Raw genomic sequence first — 22,396 nt, forward strand, 5'->3', positions numbered from 1 at the left:
GTTCATTCTGTTTTCAAACTGATTTATGGACACAAAATATCCCCAACCAAGAGTCCACTGTGCAATCAACTTCGAACTTTCTTTTTTCTGTTCTCGATTATTCGGCATGAAGATATTTTCAGGAACAGATTTCATATAGTGGGCAAACCAGTCATCCTCTGGAAGTTCATCCTCATTATCTTCCAAGCGTCGTTTTTAATTTTCGAAATTTTTATGTTTCGGAATGTGATACTAATTCTAGGATCTTTAGCGTCAGGTTGAGAGGGTATTCCATGCATCCAAAATTGATTCGTTGGGGGTTTCATTACAAGGAGAGTTCCATGAGTTAAGTCCACGCTTTGAGATGTGAAATTTCGCCTGGTAAATACCATTTGACGTTTTGCACCTAAACTGATGATAGGTATATCACTTTCAGGTTCGAGACAAGTTTCATTGTCTTAATGCGTTGAAATCTTCACCACTCCGTCAGGATAATAGTTCAATAAAGCAAAATTATATTTTTTGCCAGTTATCGTTTCAACATAATCTTTTACATTTAGAAGAGTTTGAGTCCATGGTTCTGCACAAATGCTCGTTCCAGAGAATTCGTAACTAAGTCCTTCACCAAAACCGAGTACTTTTCTTCGTGGAACATACTGAGTCCCATTAATTTCAAAACTAATATTTTTTAAATCATAATTTGATAGTTCATCTAGCAAAATATCAGCTTCATTTCGTGAATAAAATTCTTCGTATAATTCCACATTTAACTCTGTATCACATATATTCCTCATATTCGCTTTTGAATCTAACGACAATTCTGAATGACATAGAAATACGTAGCATTCTTAAATAGCAAAAATTATCTAAAATATACATTAACGAAATGATTTCATCAACATTTATCGTAATACATTCTTGTCATGTCTTGTTTGTGAAGCCAGTCTTTCCGGCGTCATATGTGTAAAAATAATCATGATAGGATAGTGGGAAGGAGTTATAGTGTCCTAATGTTATTCTGAACCTCGATATTACATATATGCATAAGGAGAATCTTAAAAGCATCATCCACTTATCATGATAGAGTAATGGAAAATTTCTAAAACTCTGATAATCATACGCGAAAGAATGTATTATCTTAAGGTTGTTGTTGCTATTCCAAGTTTGACAGTACATACAGAAGTGAAGGAAGACCTTTGATCGCTTATCAAGGATCTTCCTTCACTTCTGTATGTACTGTCAAACTTGGAATAGCAACAACAACCTTAAGATAATACATTCTTTCGCGTATGATTATCAGAGTTTTAGAAATTTTCCATTACTCTATCATGATAAGTGGATGATGCTTTTAAGATTCTCCTTATGCATATATGTAATATCGAGGTTCAGAATAACATTAGGACACTATAACTCCTTCCCACTATCCTATCATGATTATTTTTACACATATGACGCCGGAAAGACTGGCTTCACAAACAAGACATGACAAGAATGTATTACGATAAATGTTGATGAAATCATTTCGTTAATGTATATTTTAGATAATTTTTGCTATTTAAGAAAGCTACGTATTTCTATGTCATTCAGAATTGTCGTTAGATTCAAAAGCGAATATGAGGAATATATGTGATACAGAGTTAAATGTGGAATTATACGAAGAATTTTATTCACGAAATGAAGCTGATATTTTGCTAGATGAACTATCAAATTATGATTTAAAAAATATTAGTTTTGAAATTAATGGGACTCAGTATGTTCCACGAAGAAAAGTACTCGGTTTTGGTGAAGGACTTAGTTACGAATTCTCTGGAACGAGCATTTGTGCAGAACCATGGACTCAAACTCTTCTAAATGTAAAAGATTATGTTGAAACGATAACTGGCAAAAAATATAATTTTGCTTTATTGAACTATTATCCTGACGGAGTGGTGAAGATTTCAACGCATTAAGACAATGAAACTTGTCTCGAACCTGAAAGTGATATACCTATCATCAGTTTAGGTGCAAAACGTCAAATGGTATTTACCAGGCGAAATTTCACATCTCAAAGCGTGGACTTAACTCATGGAACTCTCCTTGTAATGAAACCCCCAACGAATCAATTTTGGATGCATGGAATACCCTCTCAACCTGACGCTAAAGATCCTAGAATTAGTATCACATTCCGAAACATAAAAATTTCGAAAATTAAAAAACGACGCTTGGAAGATAATGAGGATGAACTTCCAGAGGATGACTGGTTTGCCCACTATATGAAATCTGTTCCTGAAAATATCTTCATGCCGAATAATCGAGAACAGAAAAAAGAAAGTTCGAAGTTGATTGCACAGTGGACTCTTGGTTGGGGATATTTTGTGTCCATAAATCAGTTTGAAAACAGAATGAACATTCATCTACGTGAATGTGTGGAACAAAATAAAATATTATACCCTACTACACGCGGTGTTGTTATAACTCCTGCAACATGGCAAGAATTTTCCTCAAAAATATATGAATTTAATCTTGTCTATACGAGTGCCAGCATCATTTCCAATAATGAGTTGGTAGTTTTCAACAAAGAAGGTGAGTGTATTTTTCAACAAGTTTTTAAACAAGATGAAAATTCTTTTAAACTAAAACCTACATACCTAAAACTAAACTGTGATATTTTAAAAAAATTGAAAGAAATTATTCCTGATGTATCTAATACTTTATATAAAAGTATTTTTGAAATTATTTTACCGTTGCAAATCAAATGTAAAAACAATTGTTCGGATATGGCAAGTGATGATGATGAACTTTTTAAAGAACTCATAAACTCTATCAAAACTGAATTAAATTCAGTGATTAAAAAACTATTTAAATGCGAAGGTTGCATTGTAAATCATACTTCACAAACAAGACATGATTGCATTATAATAAGTGTTGATAATAGAATTAAATATATTGGTGAAGATATATTTTTATGTATTAATTTAAAAAATATAAGAGATTCTTTGAGGCAGAAAAAAATTTTTCATTTATTTTGTGATAGGTTTTTTGAATTGAAATGTTATGAAGATTATAAAAATGCATTAATATAAGTACAGCTATTCTATTTAAATTTCTGTGTTTGTTTGATGTTATGACGATTTTTTTCCTTATGTTTTTTTTAATAGAAATCTATTGCAATTTTAGTTTTAATTTTAAAGCAAACATGTATATCAAATGTCAGTAAATGGATATTGCTGTTAATTTTATGTTAATTAATGTAAGAAAATTCTAAGTATATTTTATGTGTAATACAGAAACTTGTTCTTTGGAAATAAATAAATGTATTTAAATAGAAAAGCTTCTTGGTGAAATGAATGTATTTTTATTTTTTATAACAATTTTTTTTTAAGTATTGTATGTTTACAGTGCAGTATATGCTTCAAGTGATTCACTCGTGTTGAAAATTTAAGAGTTTATGAAGCGATTATTCGTTGAACTTATGTGATATATTTGTAAGGTTTCTTGAATACGAGTAATCTGAACAGATATTTGAAATCTCATGAAAGGAACATCAGATGTAGTGTATGTCCTAAGAAATTTAAGTTTATAGTTTGAAAAGTCGTGAAGCTTCTCGTCTTAGAATTTTGTAGTGAATAATCACAAGTTCGTTTCATGTAAAAAGGATATGAAAACTTATAAAGTTACTTTTAAGAGTAAATCATGATAAAAAATATTTAGTGAGCATAAGAATTTAAAACAATATCAATCTTTACATCGTATTGAATGTTCGGACATTTTTTCAAGTAAAACAGAATTTGAAGAAAATCTCACGAACCTTTTTTTTTTTTTTTTTTTTTTTTTTTTTAATTTTGCTGGTGTCAAAAGAAAAAGAAATATGCTGATGATGATGTTTTGAAACAGCATGATACTTCTCTTCTTATAAATTGCATCCATTGTTTACAAGTGTTTAAAAGAAAAAGTGATCTCTTACACCACATTCGAATGCGACATGGTTTGATGCGAATCTTACAAAAACGAAGAAACGTTGACATCGTTAATACATGCAAGTCTTCTAAAATCGTAAGTCTTAATAGTATGTTCGCAATTGAATCGATTTGCTAGAACATAGAAAATGATCATGTCTTAGATGTACTTCTTGAATATATAAAATTGTAGTTAGTAGGGAAAAAATGAGTTATGATGTAGTTTTACACTGAGTTATGATATCTGTGTTTGAAATGGTTATCAATAGTTACATTTAAAATGTGTCGTGAGTGTGAAAATGCAGAAATAAAAGAACTTTAACGAATTTAATAAACGTGGTTCAATGTGGTTGAGTGAAAAATTTGTTCCATGTGAATTAAATAGTGTAAGATATGAACCTCTTTCTCTCCATAGTTAATTATTCAATTGTAAGACAATTAAACTTTAAATATATATGCATATAGTACATGTAATGATTAATATTACATTGATTAATGTAAATAACTGATGATATGTGTATTAACATAGTGAATGTTCGCTTTTATGAAGTTCTAAGCATTACTTTAAATACCTTTCATAGAACTTTTATCTCATATATACAAACATGACAATATCTATTGAGTTTTCGTTTATTCTTTGGAATGTATGAAAGTTTAAATATTTTTTTAATTTAATGTAGATTGGAGTAAAATATCTGTATCTTTCTTCATTTCAATCGGTAATATCTGTATGCTGGTAAAGGTACGTATGTTCGTAAGAATTATACTGTGTTACATTTTTGACAATCTTCTTTCATTCATATTAGCTAATAAGAGAATTATTAAAGTTAGTAAAGTAATGAAAATCAACGTTATTGAAAGAAAACTCTAAAAGCATTTACATTTCCAGAAATATATCAAAGTTCCTTTTCTTAAAAACAGCAGGTGTATCGTAGTTTTTATTTCGTTAGAAGCTGAACTTGTAAAATAAAAATTTTCTATTAGTGTAAGGTAAACAAAAAGAAAATCAAGAGACAATCCGTATCATGAATGAAATTCAAGTCCTACATCGGATTTAAAAGAAATATTCTGAATCTAAATGTTTATGCCTATTTAGCACAAAATGTGTTAACTTGTCTTATAAATTTAACTAAAACCATTCTTACAACAGTATGTTGCCTTTAAACTGGGTAAAAATGTTAAGTATATTTTCTGATGGTATTGATATACTTGTCAAAGAAGTTCTAGAAACTTCAAATGTCGAAAGAGCATATGATAAGAGTCTCCTTTCCTATCGCTACGTCAGTTACAGGTTAAGGGGTGTCTTGAATGGATAAAGGTAATGTTTGTGCAAAAATATAGTAGTTCTATTTTGAACTGAGAAATAATTCGCTTTTTGTCAATTAACGAAACTTGTAGTATTATTAAACAGAATGTCAGTGAAAGACATTGCGTTTGCATAGTGAATTATGAAGGTACTGAAAGGTAGTAAAGAAGGTGAATGAAAGAATTAATTTGAACAAATAAGGTAAGGCTATCATTAATAGAAAAAACTGTTCAAAAGATGTATGTTACAATTAAAAGTAAGATGTTAAAATTTAAAAAGATGTAACAGAGTAAAACCAAAGAATACTGGCATTTCCCATCTGGAAAACAGTAATTTGAGTAGGATATTGAAAAAGTTGGTTTTAAGAATTTCTTTATGCATGTGATGCAAAACAATTGCTAGTTTATCATGAGTGCTGACATAGATGCAATTAGTGTAGGAAAAATAGTAAAATTAGTATAGTCAGTGTCTCTAAAACATGAAAAAATAATAATGTGAGCAGTGTAAATTCATTTGAAGTACTGAAATATGACATAGACTAAATATCAGAAGATGTAAGAAATATTTTGTTATGTGTGGATGAAACACTGAATGTGGATGTAAAATTAGAAATGAAAATTATCAACACACTTAAAGGTAATAGGGATTTAAAACTAAACATGATGTTAGAAACTTTGAAGATCGTAAAACTATATGAGAAAGAAATACAGTTAGATATAAATGGTTTTAAACTGTAAAGTTGTGAATGGAAATTTCTGAGTAAAACCTGTAGATGATCTATTATGATCGGAGAATAAAACAAGTATTTTAAAAATTGTAAGGAAATGTTTGAATATGGAGTAAATGAAAACAATCCATATCGTTAAAATAAATAAAAAGGAATAAAATGTTGAAATTACGAGTGATGAGACAGAAATAAAAACATTATAATAAATAAGTTAAACTAGAATTAAGAAATATAAACACAGAAGGGAAATCATGAACGTAAGAGAAGTAATTAACAGTTATAGACTTAAGTTTTTTAAAAAAATATTCGGTAATGTAAGGAAGATATTGTTGAACATGTGAAAGAAATTAGAAATTTTGTAGAAAATTTAGTGAAAGAACTAAGATCACGAAAAATAAACGTTTCTTTTTAAATATATTGAACATTATAACGTTAAAAAAAGTGTGAAATTGCATCTAAAATTAAGTAATGTAACAAATAAACAGCATGTGTGGGAACATTTGTGAAATATAACATATAAGTTAAAAATCAGGGTATGCTGAAATTTATGAAAGGTATGAAAAAAAATAGTATGTGGAAATTAAATAAAATATTACAAATTAGAAACGTTAAGTATTAAAAAAATATGACAGTAAATGAATATGTTATTATGAACAGAAAACCTAAGAAATAAGTTAAAGTTTCATTTAAAACTAGAAAGGATAAAAGTATCAGAATAAAATTGAATACTTTGAGTAATAAAAACAAATTATCTTGTAGTTACATTAAAGGAAAGTCTTTTTTATATTTGTTTCTTTTACATTGTTTTCAGAGTCGCGCATTGAATAATTTTAACACCAGACTTAAAAAACATATTTGTAAAACATATAATTTACTTTTTCATTAATAGAGGGCAGCATCGTTATATCATCAAAATTAAGATGCAGAAAATATTTCCCGTTGCCAATATAAAAAAACTAACTTTAAATGAAAAGCAGGAGGTCTACAACACAATCAGCAGTCTACCAACACCTCAACTCCACTGGTGACCACGCCTCCTAGTGTGATGACGTTGCCTTTGGCCCCGCCTTCTGTGTGACGTCATTGACCACGCCCACACCCCACACCCCGTGTCGCAGAACCCCCATTTTTTATCTACTCACGGTAATATAAAACAGTATACATAAATATAAAAGCAGTTTTATTAATTAATTCTGTTTAAAAATAACTAAACTAAATAAATCGGTACTTATACGTATAAAAGCCACCGCAGCAGAAGTTACGCTGATGCGCCACAAAAGAGCAATCCTGTTGTTCGCACGCAGTTATCTTTTGGATTCCTTTTTGCCTTGTTGTTTGCTGATTTTTGACGCCATTTTTTAGTGCTACAAAAATGCGTCTTTGGGATTTGCGAAACACAGAAGAAGATGCAATTTTATTTTTTCAGGTGAGAAATATTTTACCAAAAAAAAAAAAAAAAAAAAAAAAAACGAAAATGTATCAATTCGCAATTTGCATTATATGAAACTTTGTTTTGGTAAACGTACGTAAGTTTTGGAAATGTAATTTAAGACAGTGTGATCAGCAAGTGGGACTTAGAAAAGACAACTGGTTTGAAGGAAGCAGAGCTTCATTTTGTTCAGCTTTGAGATTCATATCTATGTTCAACTCTATATCGGCCCATTTTCCATCGAAATCCGATTGACTACTTTGATTTTAAATAATGTGCTTTAATTTATGATTTGTCGCAAACATTTTAGGTGTAGATTGGCGGCACTTAAAAACACTCAATCTGCAGCTGCAGTGGAGTTAATACGTAAGTACCAGTAAATCAATATAAAAACCGTAACAATATGGATTGATTTTAAAATTTCACTGTTTACATCCAATATGATAGTTCTTATAACAAGATGGAATAATCATGAGCTTTTCTCCAATGGAAAAATTTTTGTTGTAATCCCGTGACTCATTTTTCAGTTTTCTGTGAACTTTACCTTATTTCTTTGACATTTTCCATATTATGCGCTGTGAATTTTTAAATATTTAAACACTTTGTTGACTGTACAGCTTTAAAGATGAACTTAAGTAATGTTTCATGCATAAATTAAGCTAATGATATGAAGAGTTATCGTATTTTCTTATGCGTACTCTTGGGGGTACGAATGTTTTTTTTTTTTTTTGTTCCCTCCCCAGTCGTCTTTTAGCGAGGGAGAATGTAATGAATTATCGCATTCCTTATGCCTGCTTCCGTTATGTATCTGGTAGCATGTCCAGAAAATAACTGAAAGATCCGCGGGTAAAATATTCATGAAAGAATAACCGAGTCTTCAGATTTCTTGCTTCAAAAAATTCAAAACTTCTCTACCATTTTTGACACGTTTGACTACATTTACTTTTGTATTTCAGTCACTAACCTACTGCAGAGATGAGTACACTTCACACAATGATAGAAAAGACAGTAAGGTTTTCACGCAAGTGCTTATGTAATAAAAATAAATTCATGGATTAATTTGAAATTTCGTCTGACAGGTGTCTTACAAAATAGCAGATTTGTTAATAGTTATTTATTCCTTTTCGTACAATACTGGGCAATTAAAATTCAGTTTTAGATCTTAATTATAATTTGAAGCTAAGATTGTTTATCATTCTTCAAATATTCAAAATTCGTTAACGGGATATAAGTAGGGTATTCTGATTTTTTATCCCATTAATGAATACATACAAAATCAAGTAACCTCTTAGGGTTAATTCAAAAGAAATAAGTACCTTTTGTACATAGTTCCCATTTTACTCCCTAATCAAATCCTAACGCAGTGGTATTCAAATTTTATGGCAGTGCGACCGCATAAAAAATGCAAACGACCCTAAAAAATAATTTTGCGACCCCAATCAAAACGTCGACTCTTAGTTACGTACCCTCAATTCAGATTTTCTAGAAATTTTATCCTTCTTGTGACCTAACTATAAATTTTCGCGACTCCAAATAGGGTCACGATTATAGTTTGAAAACCAATATTCTAGCGTATTTCCATTAAACACTTTTTGCGCAAAAGAACAACTTATTTATTTATTGAATTTTCCCCATAAAGTTATATTAAAACAATCTGTATGTTATTTCCTAAAATGAAATAAAATATTTCTACTGGTTAGATAGTACTTGTTATATGATACCCAATCATAAAAATGAAATGAAGAAGTGATATTTATGAGCTTAAAACTTTATAAAAGTTTTTAAAACATAATTTCTTGAATATTTTTAGAAAAAATATACTGTATGAGAAGCATAAATTAAAAACATATATCAATGAGTTTCATTAAAACTTCGAAAGTTTTCGAAGATTCTTACTTTGCTCAAGAATACTATATACGTCATCCGCTGTGCAAGAATTCGGCATACAAACGCCTATTCTTAATCCTAGAAGATAAAACCAGTGAGCGTTCTTTGCTGTTTCAGCGAAGCTCTGAAAAGAATAATATAAAAATCACTAAATAAAAACTGATGTAAAGATACTAGAAGCAATAATAAAAGAACACTGAAAATTCAATGACGGGCACCGAATTCTTCATTTAGTTGCATTTTAAAAAGCCACCCAAATTTTCTATAATACGCAACCTATGGGTTAATTACCGGTAACTATGAAATCTCAGTCTAAAGGTTACCGACAACCAACGAATTTGAGATGCATCTTGGTTGTAATTTTATGTTAATAAACTATTTAATTGATGTATAACTATAATAATATTAAACCTAAAGTATGTCTTAGTGATACTTTCTATGGATTACATCTCAAAACAATTTTTTAAGGAATTGGAAATAAACTGCGGTAACGGACAGGAATAGAACGACCTGCAATCTGGTTATGACAACAAATGAACAAAAACATCTACAAAAGTAACAAGAGATTAATAAATAAAGCAATGTAGATAAAATCTCAAATAAATGTGCAGAAAATCGAATACTAGTTGTATTATCATGAGAGGCTGTTTTAATATGTTTCGGAAACCTAAAGAAAGTGACCAGTTTATTTTATTGTGTTTGATGGAAAAAAATTTTTGCTGCTTTTCAATGCTGAAAATGTTAGTAATAATCACGCAGCAAGTTGATTGCTATGTTTCATTTAGATTTAATTAAAAGTACTAATTCTTAAATTTATGTGATGAAAATTTCTTGCAGTGTGAAATGCTCGAGTTAAATAAAAAATTAATTTTTTTAATAGTTAAATAATTCTTATTTGTAATTATCCGTAAGTACTTCTTTGAAAAGCATCCTTCCTAGATCAAATTGATTTCTTATGTGCCTAACTATGATTTTCAGATCGTATCACAGTCGTCGGGAGATTAAATAAATCATCTCATCTTGCGTCAATGGCAATATCTCCCTCTATTGACAAGTTTTTAATTATAATTTCATATAGTATTGAAAAAATAACAGATGCTTTGAAATATTCTAAAAAACAGTTCTGAGCAATTGTGCGTTTCTTACTTATAAGGCAAGAAACATTTTGATAAATATCAGTTGTTCAGCATTCTCGTTTCTGATTTTGTTCTTTTCAGAACATTATACGAAAATGTTTTTACTACAGCTGTTAAAGCACTTGCTCTACTCTGAACGGAGTAAAACGCCAAATTCACTCGCAGAACAAATTAGCAAGTTAATAGAACTGATTCTGAATTTCCTGCCCAACTTACATTATGCTTTTTCTAAGATGGACGAAAGGAAATGGTGCTTCTGATATACTCTAGGCTATATATTCCGATTTGTTCATGATATTTACGCAAGATCAATTTCTATTTACATATAACTTTGCATGCAATGTAGCTTGGATATGCAATATAATCTCGAATCGTTTTTCAACTGGATAGGTGAAACAAAATGAAAAATGCGAGAAAGCGATTAAACGGTAAGTTAGTACATATTACAAAAAATATTATAAAAGCATAACATATATTGCTTATTCAGATGTCAAACATTAAGTAAAACCTGTAAAAATTTTGTAAGCGTTATACTTACAAAATTTTTACAGGACTAGTTTCGATGGTTTTACCAAACCACCATCCTCAGCTGCAAAACCGCAATAACGCTGATTTTTGTTGTTTGACTTCTGAATTAGTATTTATTCGGCGTGTTATTGTGTCTTAATTATAGAAGCCCCAAACATTTGCGGTTTTGCAGCTGAGGATGGTGGTTCGGTAAAACCATCGAAACTAGTCCTGTGGAAATTTTGTAAATATAACGCTGATTTTTGTTGTTTGACTTCTGAATTAGTATTTATTCGGCGTGTTATTGTGTCTTAAATATATTGCTTTCAGCATAAATACGCTAAAAACTGTACATTGCTCTTGTTGGCTAAATATTGCCTCAATTTAAAGTACTGCTTTTCGAGAAGTAAAATATTTTTATGGTCCGCATTGCGTCTACTTTGCGCATAAAAACACGCTTTGACATCTTTGTAAAACTTCGTAACTCTTGATGATGCTCGACACCTTCTTCTTTTCATCGTTTAGGCAATTGGAGTTTTGAGCACTTTTACCGATCAACTACCTTTATAGTGTACAGTAATGGAGACTACTGTTCTTAGAACTACAGAATGAAACGATGAAAAATGAAAACCAAAGATGATTGGTTTTCATGTTCGGACTCGCTGATTAAAATAAAATGTGTTGTTTTAAGTACTTACTGTATTCTGGCTGGTAATATTCGCAAGTTCAGGTATCTTGTGAAACAGTGTATACAGTTGTGGCTTTGGGGGTAGGACAGGTGTAAAGTGAACTAGGCAGTAAAGACCCTTTTGAGGGTTTCCCTCTTGATCCTTCAGTTCCGGAATGACTAGGTTGACACACTCATCGTAATCTCCAACGTATCCGAAGTTACCTTCGAACAAACCATCTCCCGGTTTGCCCCATGCATCGATTACTGAAATAGGATATACATATATGAGTATATAATTACATGGAAACTAGAAATTTACATTTTTCATGAATATTCATATTTTTTATGTTTACTATTTACAAATGCAACTGTATAAATTTGTTTAACTTTTTCAGGATATATAGAAGACAGCAGATTACAGACTCCTGAGATATTAAAAAAAGATTCAACTCAATGAGTAAATAAATACAATATAAAAACAAATGATTATTTTTAACCGAAGTGCTTAACATATGGTGCTAGAAATATATTTTATTAATCATAAAAGAGTTGTGTAAATTCGCAGAAATTAAGTGGGTACGTCATAAATGAAATGTAATTAAACCTATGTTGAATGAATATATCACTAAAATAAAATTATGATTAATTTATTAGTCCAAAGGGGCTTTGTTCCTGAAGGACTATTGTTTTCGTTTTGCGATTTTGCGTTGAATCACTATAAATGACCGTTTCACTTTTCAAACTGTTGTCACCAAATGTTAGAGTCCTGCATTATATTTGAAGAAAATAAATAATGAAAAATCTGCATAAATGTATGTATATTTCTTGCATTGTGATAAAACAACGGTACATAGAGCCATCGAATTTTGAATGACGTAATCCTACTGCGAATATGTGCATCTGGAAGCTCGAATTTGAAATTTGGAATTTGTTTTATTATCGATTTCATATTTTGTAAACGTTTAATGAATTTCTGAGTAGAAAACTCAACGATTTGAAAGAAAGCAATGGCAACACTCTACAGGGGGGGAACTCTTTTAATCTCCAGCGCGCGAAACTGTATATCCGGAAATTCTAAAGATAAGGTCATTTTTAAATTGTTTTGCGATATTGCTGTTAAATTGAATTTTATGGTTTAAGTGCAAAGAACATTTTAATAAATAAAGGTAACACACAAAAGCACACAAAAGATTAAAAAAAGATCCCTTTGGGCGAAATGTAAAATCTGAAAGATTTCAGGTTTTTTTTTTTTTTTTTCCTTCTTTTCTTTTTAAGTATTTCGTTTATTTTTTTAAATCTCTCATATTGATGAGTAATGAGTTATATTTGAAAGACAAACTTAAGTTTATGTCAGATCAATAGCAACACTCTGTCTCTTTGCCATGCCACATAGCCAACACTTTCGAAAATGATAAATTTTGTAAAGATTTACAATAAATGAAATGACAAGTAAAGTAACCTTAATGAAACATAAAGTAACATAAAGTAAAACCCAAACGTATGGCTCGTTAAAGACATATCCAGAATAAAAATTAAACTCATTACGGCTTTTATTGCAAAAACATAAGGTAAAAATATTTTAAAAGGGTTTGAAGAACTAATTAACTTTAGAACGCATAAGTGACTAAGCATTACGCTTCCAGATTTAATGTGAATTAAACATGAAAATTTCTATTACTTTCCACAGCGAAATCTTTGAAAATTGTGTCTGATGTCGAAATATTTTATAGAGGTACCTCAAATCATGTAACGTTTTGCTCTTTCCAAGATTTCTTGGAATATTACGTAACTTTCTCAGAATAACTCCACAAATTTAGAAAGTCGAATGTTTATAAGTTCAGAAAATCGAATTCTTAAAAATTAGGAAATTTATAAGAAAGTTAAAACAATTCATTCCAAAACAATCCATTCTATAGCTAAAATTATCTCATTTACAAAAAATAAACAGTTTTTATTGTATTCTTTATATTGGGCCATTCCATAAGTAAGAAGTCTTTTAATAAAGTATACCTGCATTGAGTTGCTAAAAAACAAATAATAATATAATCTCTTTCTTATTCTTAGTGCAAGATTTAAAGAGTGTTGTTAGATTTTAACATTTATTTTTTCAGAGCTAAATGAAATTGACAAAGGAGCATATTTGGCCCATTTTGCTTTATGAATTCAATTAAGTAAATATGAATATTAATGTAGCATATGAGGATCGAACAACAAGCGTAAGCCAGGTTTAACGATGGTTCAAAAAATTACGAGCCGAAAACTACAGCCTTGCCGAAAACTAAGTCAACAACCGAAAACAAACAACAGCCGAAAACTAAGTCTGTTTTCTTTATAAAATCCTTCAGGAAGACATCCTTGTTCCTACACAGATACAGCAAGTGTGCATTGCCATATTACAATAAAAAACATTCAAAACAGTTCAGATGATGACCACAAGGCTACTTGAAACATTTACGATGTTAATAAATGTTCTTGTACTGTTTGGGAATTTTAAGCGAGGGAGTGTGAATTTTATGAACTGTCAGCAGTTCAACACCAAATAGAACATATGGCATACATAGTAACTGCTTTCTGCTAGACATTCAGTGACGTATTCTCTCTTGACAGCAGCTACAAGCCTCACTGGATTTAAACTACAGGGTGTCTCGTAAATGTTACGACAAACTTCTAGGGGAGGTAGGGTACATCATAAGGATTAAGAATTGCATAGAACCCATACCCTGAAATGTCAGGGGTAAGTGGTAGCAGAGGTACAAGATGGAAAAGGAAACAAGAGAGTGATTCATTTGAAACATTTATTGGACGTGACTACAAATGGTGAATACATACGCCAGCTTGAATGTTACAACAGATGCTCGAAGTTTGCACCATCAGAAGCCAAACATGCCTGACACCGAGGAACCATTTATTGCCAGACATGTTCAAACACAGTGGGAGTTTCTTTGATTGTAGTAGCTGTGCAGGCAAGTCTTGCCACGATATCCATTTTAGACACAGCAGGATCGTGATACACCACACATTGGATGGCTTCCCACAAAAAAAAATCAAGGCTCGATAAATCTGGTGACCGTTCGGGCCAGGTAACCGGTCCACCACGCCCAATCCATCGATGCGGGAATGATCTATTCAAATGGCTACGAGCATCCAGTCCAGAATGAGGCCACAAGATCCACTTCAAACACAACAGGATCGTGATACACGACACTTTTCATGACTCCCCACAAGCAGCATTAAGCAGTCGCCGACCAAACCCGCGCAGACATTGACTTTGAAGCTTTGTTGTGCCGCGTGCGGATTTTCTTGAGCCACAAATGCTCATTGTGGTGATTGAATACGCCATCCCTATTGAATATGGTCTCATCCGTAAACAACACATAAGCTGGGAAATTAACATTACAGGCACTTTCTTACAGAAAACACTGTGCGAAATGCACACATTCAGGATGGTCATCGGGGAGCACTAACTGAACCCTTTGGAGAAGAAAGGCGTGGAAGGACTCGTCGTTCAAGAGACGTTGGACACTGGTACGAGACATTCTTAATTGAGACGCAATGGCACGTATGCTGGTCCTTGGATTACTCTACACCGTATCCAACACACTTTCTTCCCTAACGACCGAGTGAGTCGATCGTGGCCTGCCTTCACTTGTCCTGCCACTTCTTAATGACCCGTAGTCGCGCAAATTTTCATGCAGACGTGAAAACAAACTTTGGAGACAAATGCGTGCACGGCACGTTCCATTCTCTTCGTATGGTACCTACCGCTCAGATAAGGCAATCCTCACTCTTCACTAGCACTCTCCTGTACAACAAGGCCTGGCAGCGTACAATGACGTTTCTGGGCATGGGTTCTTATGCAATTCTTAATCCTTATGATGTGCCCTATCTCCCCCAGAAGTTTGTCGCAACATTTACGGGACATCCTGTATATAGCAGTTCAAATGAGATTTCAGATCGTGAGGAATATTTTACACCCCCTTCCCGTCAAACAAGTTCGAAAATGTGCTATCAGAAAGATAAATTTTATTGTTATATGATTTCAAAATACCCTACTAGTGTGTATTTTTCTCACTTTTCTTTCTATATGCTATTCGTAGAGATTTGGGCTGATTTCAAGATGCACGTACAAGTGCTTCTTCAAGAATACGGGAATAATTATTTCCCTTCGAGACGGCATGTTGCTGAACTAAAAACCCTCTACAGACGTGTATGTCATATATGCAATCAGTCGGTCGCTAGCAGCCGGGTGATACACTGATGCATCGCACACTGCGTTACACTGGTACAACACACCGTCTCCAAGGTTAGTTGCGCTAAACGACATGCCGTCTGGTAAGAGTATTAGCCGTTGATGCATATATGATACACCCGTCCTGAAGGGGTTTTAAATATTATTGAACATGTCAGTGAGTTTAGTGTTGTCCAGAAATGTCTAAGAAATATCTTTATTCTCTGAACTAAGAAATCTAAAGCATACTGGAGTGACAGATAAATAAGATGGTGCTTTGCAGCGAAAGAAACCTGTATCAAGGGTCATTCTTCCTCACAGATTTCAACTACTTGTCAAGGTAAAAATGAACAGACTTACTTAGGAGTTATTAAAGACAGTGAGGTCATGGAAGGTTAGCAGTGGTTGATTGCTACTACCTTGAAATATCAAATGTACGCCTACGTCGATCTCAGGCTGTATTAATTTAAATGTCATTAAATAATAAATAAATAATAATAAACTACAAATAGTTATTGGATCTGAAGTGATAGTAAACAAGTATATTTGTTTATTTTGTAATATGTTGTGATGAAAAACTTTAGAACTTAAGCACTTTGCACTTAGATATTGGAAGAATTTTTGTTTAAAGAAATGTCAGTTTCAGCATTTTTATTTACGTCTATATGCATACGGAAAAGCCGAAATTTTGCTTCTTGAAGAAAGGAGCGTGACGCCTCAAGCCTTGCAACGCACAAAAGATTTGTACTAAAGACTACTGTCAGTTTATGGTTGGTTTTGTCTTATTTTATAATTTAAGGTGACGTGCTTTTCTCTACTCTTTTAGGTGTGTTTTTCTGTTTGTTATTCATCAGTGTGGATTTATGTTATCTAGGAAAACGACATTCTTGAAATGTTACATTTATACGTAATAGTCAAAATATAATTTTCAACGATTCTTTTTTTTTTTTTTTACCTATAAAAAAATCGATATAGACTTAGTATAAACAAAATTTGATATAAATATGATAGAGATAGTTTTTTTAAATAATACTGAAGCTTTCATTTATTTTTTTTATTTCGAGCAGCACAGCAAAGTGTACATAGCTTTATTTGCTGACAGACTAATGATTTTGACTTTAGCAACATCGGATGGAAATAATCGAAATATATTTATTTCAGTATATAGCCATAATTTAACAACTTTGGACAATTTTACCAAATTGATCAATGAGCTGTTGATAATCGAGTCTGATAAAAGGAATCTAAAATCAAAATTTATCAAACATTCATTTTACCGAACTGAATGCAATCTCACATAAACGCATAAAATAAAATATCTTTTAAAATTGTATGGTTTTAGTTAAATGCAGTTAAAAAATTAGCTATCACATCATTTTCGCTTATAATGATTAAAAATAAAAGCCTTGGCCACCATAAAAAACATAATCTAAAAAATTGACTGAAATTTAGAGAAGAAGAGAAGCAATACCCTAGGTATAAACACATATAAGAATGGTTACATTCAGTAATAATTAACAGTTATAATTCAGTTAAAAAAATTCCATTTGAGAATTTTGATTTTAATTCCTCGTTGGTTGCAGCTTCATGATTTTATTTTTAGTCACCTTTTTTTACCAAGGATATTATAAAAAATAACTATTTTTTTCTGTTAACTCTTTTGTATATTTAACTAAAACCGTACAACTTTAAAATTTTTATATGTATTTTACCCAATTATTTTACAACATTTATAACTGAAATAGGATTAGCTGAAGTCATATAATAGCTGAAGTCCCGTGCTGAACAACTCCGTGCTAACTGAAATAACCCCGTGCTGGGCAAGGTCGACTCAGCCCTTCATCCCTTGATTTCCATCCCTTGGGTCGATAAAATGAGTACCAAGTTTGCTTGGGGACTAAACACTGGGGGTCATGCGACAAGCTGACCACTTGTTCAGGGCATATGCTTACGCTCCCCGGGGCCCACGGTCAAGAAAGCAGATTTCGGGCACTGCAGCCATTGGCCCATTCGGGTTGTTTGCGCCACTAAGTTTAGTTTTAGTTTATAACTGAAATAGGATTAGCTGAAGTCATATAATTGATGCATTAGACTAATTTAGTTCACACTTACTATTACCGTCTCTAGAGTCCTATCACAAGTGGTCACTACATCTAAAATGCTGAGTTAGCTAGCGATTCTATAACAAGTGTGGAACTGTATAAGATTTTAACATATCATATTTATTTTTCAATCTGTTATTCTACGTATAAACTTAAAAAGGATGTAAAATTAATAAATACATTTGGGCTTAATTTTTATATCATTACGTGCACTTGCTTACGAACTTCTGCCAAAGTGACTTGAATAAAACTACATAAAGGCTTGAGAATGTGGTTCGATTTTTTTTTAGATTGAGGATACCAGAAATAAACTGCGAATAAAATCTGTTAAATGAGGCTTGCTTTAATGCAGTGTCTAAGTTAAAAATTCTTTAAAAAGGTTTTTATCGCATTACCTCATATTTGAAATAAATTTAAAGAGCTCTTAATTGTTTAAAGAGAATTTTTATCATAATTAAAACCGACAAAAATTATGAAGAGTTTTTTTTTTTTTCCTACAAAAAGGTTTTCTCTCTACTTTTCCGTTTCTGTTTCCATTCAAATATTACCTTACATCAAACGATTTGTTTGTTATCTATTCAGTATGTCAGAGTTTGACATGCTGTTGCTTCCTACAAATTTTTTATTTCTAGCTTTTGCTTTAAAATGAAAGGCATGTAACTATTTAATTATTTATTTTCCTTTAACGCTTACAATAATAGCATAGTTTCTAATTATCCCAATTTCAATATAATGCCAGCAAGAAATTTGAAGTCTCATTATTAGGCGGTATGCAAAACAGTTATTCTGTATCTAGATACGTAATCTGTATACACTAGAAAACTCTAAAATTTATATTGGAAATATACTCGTATTGGATTATAATACTCGTATTTCCAATACGAGTATTAAATGTAATCTCTAACATTAGAAAATCTGTAAACATTAAAAATATCTTACAGTGAAGCAACACATATTTATAAAAAATATCTATTAGGTGTATTATATAAATTATACGAATAAAAAATATCATAAAGTGCACCAATTAAAAAGGTATCATTAAAACAGCAAAGATATTAATTAAAAAATATATTTCTTTTAAATCATTTCTCCATCAGCTAAGCTGGATATTTAACTGATTGATCAAGGAATGCAAGCTTCCTGTATAAGAAAAGAAATGGTTCTGTGAAGGATTTTCCAATGAAAACTGACTTCATATTTGCATCGTTTGTAAGGAAATCGCAAAACCTCCGTGCAACCAATTCATTTGCCAGGATTTTAAACTGAATCTTTTCTACGCTGGGCTACTAACCATCAACCCTCACTTAACTAAGCAATATACTGTTAAATTTCTTATGAAACATCGAAAGGTAACACCTCTAGCAACTCTAGCAACGTTTCCAAAATACGTAAAGGCTAAATATTCTGATACCATCGCGAAACGTAATAAAATGGAGACAGAAATTTATTTTAAACTGTATTAAATGTATGTAAATGTATGTATGTTTAATTGTACCAGTCAGTTATAGTTGTTAAAAATTAAATAAAATTTTAATTATTAAAAATTACATTTATTTCTTTTTTAACTGTCAGTTTTAAGCAATAATATATTATTTGAAAGACAAACTAAAAATCTTCCATCACTGTGAATAGCAACACTCTGGAAACTGGTTATTTCTAGGTCTCTTGGATGATAAACTAAAGATCTTACGTTTTGTGCACTGGCGATTCTTGCTATGTCGTGTTAATGATGCATAGTACCCTAACGTTACAAGGTAACGAACGGTTAAAAATGGTTGAAGAAATTAAACAAAGACGCTTCTGAGTCAAAAAATTAAAGAACTAAGTTCGAAATGAGTAATTATTAAGAGCAGGAGTTTAAAGATTCAAGTAAAAATTCAAGGCCGAGCATTACTGTGTGACTATTATATGACCTGTTTCTAAAAATAATATCGAAAATATTTGAGATTTATTATGATTTGACTCAAGAGACAAAGCGATTAGCAAAATGATAGGCGAGGTGATCTACTTGTTTGACGTAGAACTATACAAAACTTCTGTTAGCGCAAAATTCCAACAAAGTACAATAAAAACCAAGTGCATAAAAATAAATAAATAAGTAAATAAATCTCCTGCATGACTCCTGTATCCTCTATTCTGCTTACTAGAAGCAGAAAAAAAGCATGTCATTTATTATAGTTGGTTTAAAACTCTTACAACTCATCTAAAACAACAGAAAAGCAAAGAAAGAAAACAATATGGTTTCGATTACACAATGCAAGCTCTCGACGATGTGAACAAACACTCGTCGAGTGTAATTGGCTTACTTCGCTGAGCAGAAGGAAAACCCTGACCTAGAGTGGATACTTTAATACCTCCATTCTGTTGACCTACTCTGGAACACTCGTTCTGTGAAAAGGTATCAGTAAGCTGTAGCTTTTCCAAGGGTTTTATCACCTGCCATTTGGTGCCTAATTACAAATGACCGATTGTTCTATTCAATTTAATCTTTCATTGCTGTTTAATTAATTGTTTAAAACAGTTATTCTAAAGAATCATTTAAGTTATTTTTATTTACAATTATATACTGTTGTTCAAAACCTTAAGTATTGCTTGTTTGTTGCGAACACAGCATCACTCTGTTTTAACACCGAAGTTTCCTCTTGCTTTATGGGAGGGACATTATAAGGTATAGATAACAGTTATGACTGAACGGTGTATAATGGGTAAATATTTAAAATAAAAAAACCGATATTTTATTTAACATTAAGCTTCAAAAGCCTTTTTGTGCATTTCGGTCAACAAGATATATAAGTAAAGGGCAGCAAATAGAAAAAGATGATTTCAAAATACAACAGGTAGATAAGACACAAAATATGAATACACATTGAAAGTATGCAAATCGAAAACGCATTACTCACGCATGCTTTATAAGACTATCTATTAAAAACATCTCTGTTTTTAGCTGTCTTTCCATTATTTATATTTTTGTGCAAAATTAAACTTTCGGAATCAAAATGGGCTAAGATTTTCACTTTAAAATAATTATAATTCTTGAACAATATTTTATTTATTTTAGCTAAATAGCAATTTATTTCCTAGTATTTGATAACGAAATTACAGTTTTCAGCAAAGCTTGTAAAGTGTATTCTAAGTTTATAACAGTTATTTAAGTAAAAGCTTCTTTTCTATGTCTTTTAATATCAGCTTACGAATCCTTACCAGAATGAGTTTTTAGAATCGCGTTAAACGCAAATGAGAAGGCGTAGTATTTAAGTCGAAGTTCCACTGAGTTTGAGAGAGAGAGAATCAAGAGTTTCTGATTAGCGCGCGTTTGCCGTTTGGCTACGTCTCTCTAAGCTGTTAGTACGCTCGGCCGTATTACGGACCCTTGATAGCTTCGCTATCTAATTCTATATTTAGGGGCCAACTAGTTAGCATTGTGTTAGCTTCGGCTACATCGCTTTAGTTAGTCATTAGTTAAGTTCTTACTTCTTATATTTTTCAGTTTAAGCTCAAGCGGAGGGTTTGTTGTACATCCTGAGAAAGGGACCTACTGTACACCTTTAGTTTGAGTGATAAAGGGTAATTAACCCTTCTTGAGTTTTACGTTTCTGTTTCTGGACTTATCGATTATTCGCTCAGCAATTCACTAGGTTCCTCCATACTTAGTTAATAGATAAAAGGGAGAAATACTACAATATAACAAACAGGTTAAAAAAAAGGAACATCGAATACAAAGCAGTAACTGTCGATTTTCCCTTTTTATTATTTGCTGTTAATGAAATTCTTATCAGTATTTCTTTAACTGTAAGCGCAGTATTTATGAATTGGTTATAAATAACTATCCTACAAAACGAATTGTTTCGTAGTCTCAAAGATGCACGCATACTGAATTGGAAAAGAAAGAAAAAAAATTTTAAAAATCTGAAATGTTTCGGATTTTAAATTACGTCCAAAGGGGCGTTTTTTTAACATTTTAATTTCTTTTAAGTTTAATGTTTTAACCTTTCTTTATTAAATATCCTGTTCTTCGCACTAAACCATAAGATCCAGGTCAACAGTAATCTCGTAAAGTAGTTTTAAAATGAGCATATCTTTAGAATTTCCGATACAGAGACTCACGCGTTGGAGATAAAAATGTTTTTTCTGCACAACGTTGTCATTGCTCGCTTTGAAATCTTTGATTTTGTTAATCATATTTTCGTTAAATCTTTACAAAATATGAAATCGATAATAAAACAAATTCCAAATTTAAAATTTGGTCTTCCACATGCCCATATTCGTTGGAGGATTACATCATTCAAAGTTCGATGGCTCTAGTTACCGTTATTTTATCACAATGCGAGAAATATACATACATTTATGCAGATTTTTCATTATTTAATTTCTTCAAATATAATGCAGGACTCTAACATTTGATGGCAACAGTTTGAAAAATGAACCCACATTTATAGGAGTCCGACGCAAAAAGTCGAAACGTAAGTAACAGTCTTTCGGGATTCAAGTCC

The 22,396-nt window shown here is 31.5% G+C and overlaps 1 protein-coding gene across 2 annotated transcripts in view; it reads right to left on the bottom strand.

The window, feature by feature from the left end:
- The window catches only part of LOC118196477 (nose resistant to fluoxetine protein 6-like), a 151,953-nt gene that overhangs the window by 39,764 nt on the left and 89,793 nt on the right, over positions 1-22,396 (bottom strand). For both annotated transcript variants that reach the window (XM_085820213.1, XM_085820214.1), the window contains exons 2-3: positions 11,605-11,840; positions 9,273-9,387 (exon numbers count right to left, since the gene is read on the bottom strand). In XM_085820213.1, the coding sequence (XP_085676339.1) occupies positions 9,273-9,387; positions 11,605-11,840 (351 nt within the window). The remainder of the gene's footprint in view (positions 1-9,272; positions 9,388-11,604; positions 11,841-22,396) is intronic.

The sequence above is a fragment of the Stegodyphus dumicola genome, chromosome 7 (assembly GCF_044657685.1).
Source record: "Stegodyphus dumicola isolate Sdum_Otavi_A_Nest chromosome 7, ASM4465768v1".
NCBI classification, from domain to species: Eukaryota; Metazoa; Arthropoda; class Arachnida; order Araneae; family Eresidae; genus Stegodyphus; species Stegodyphus dumicola.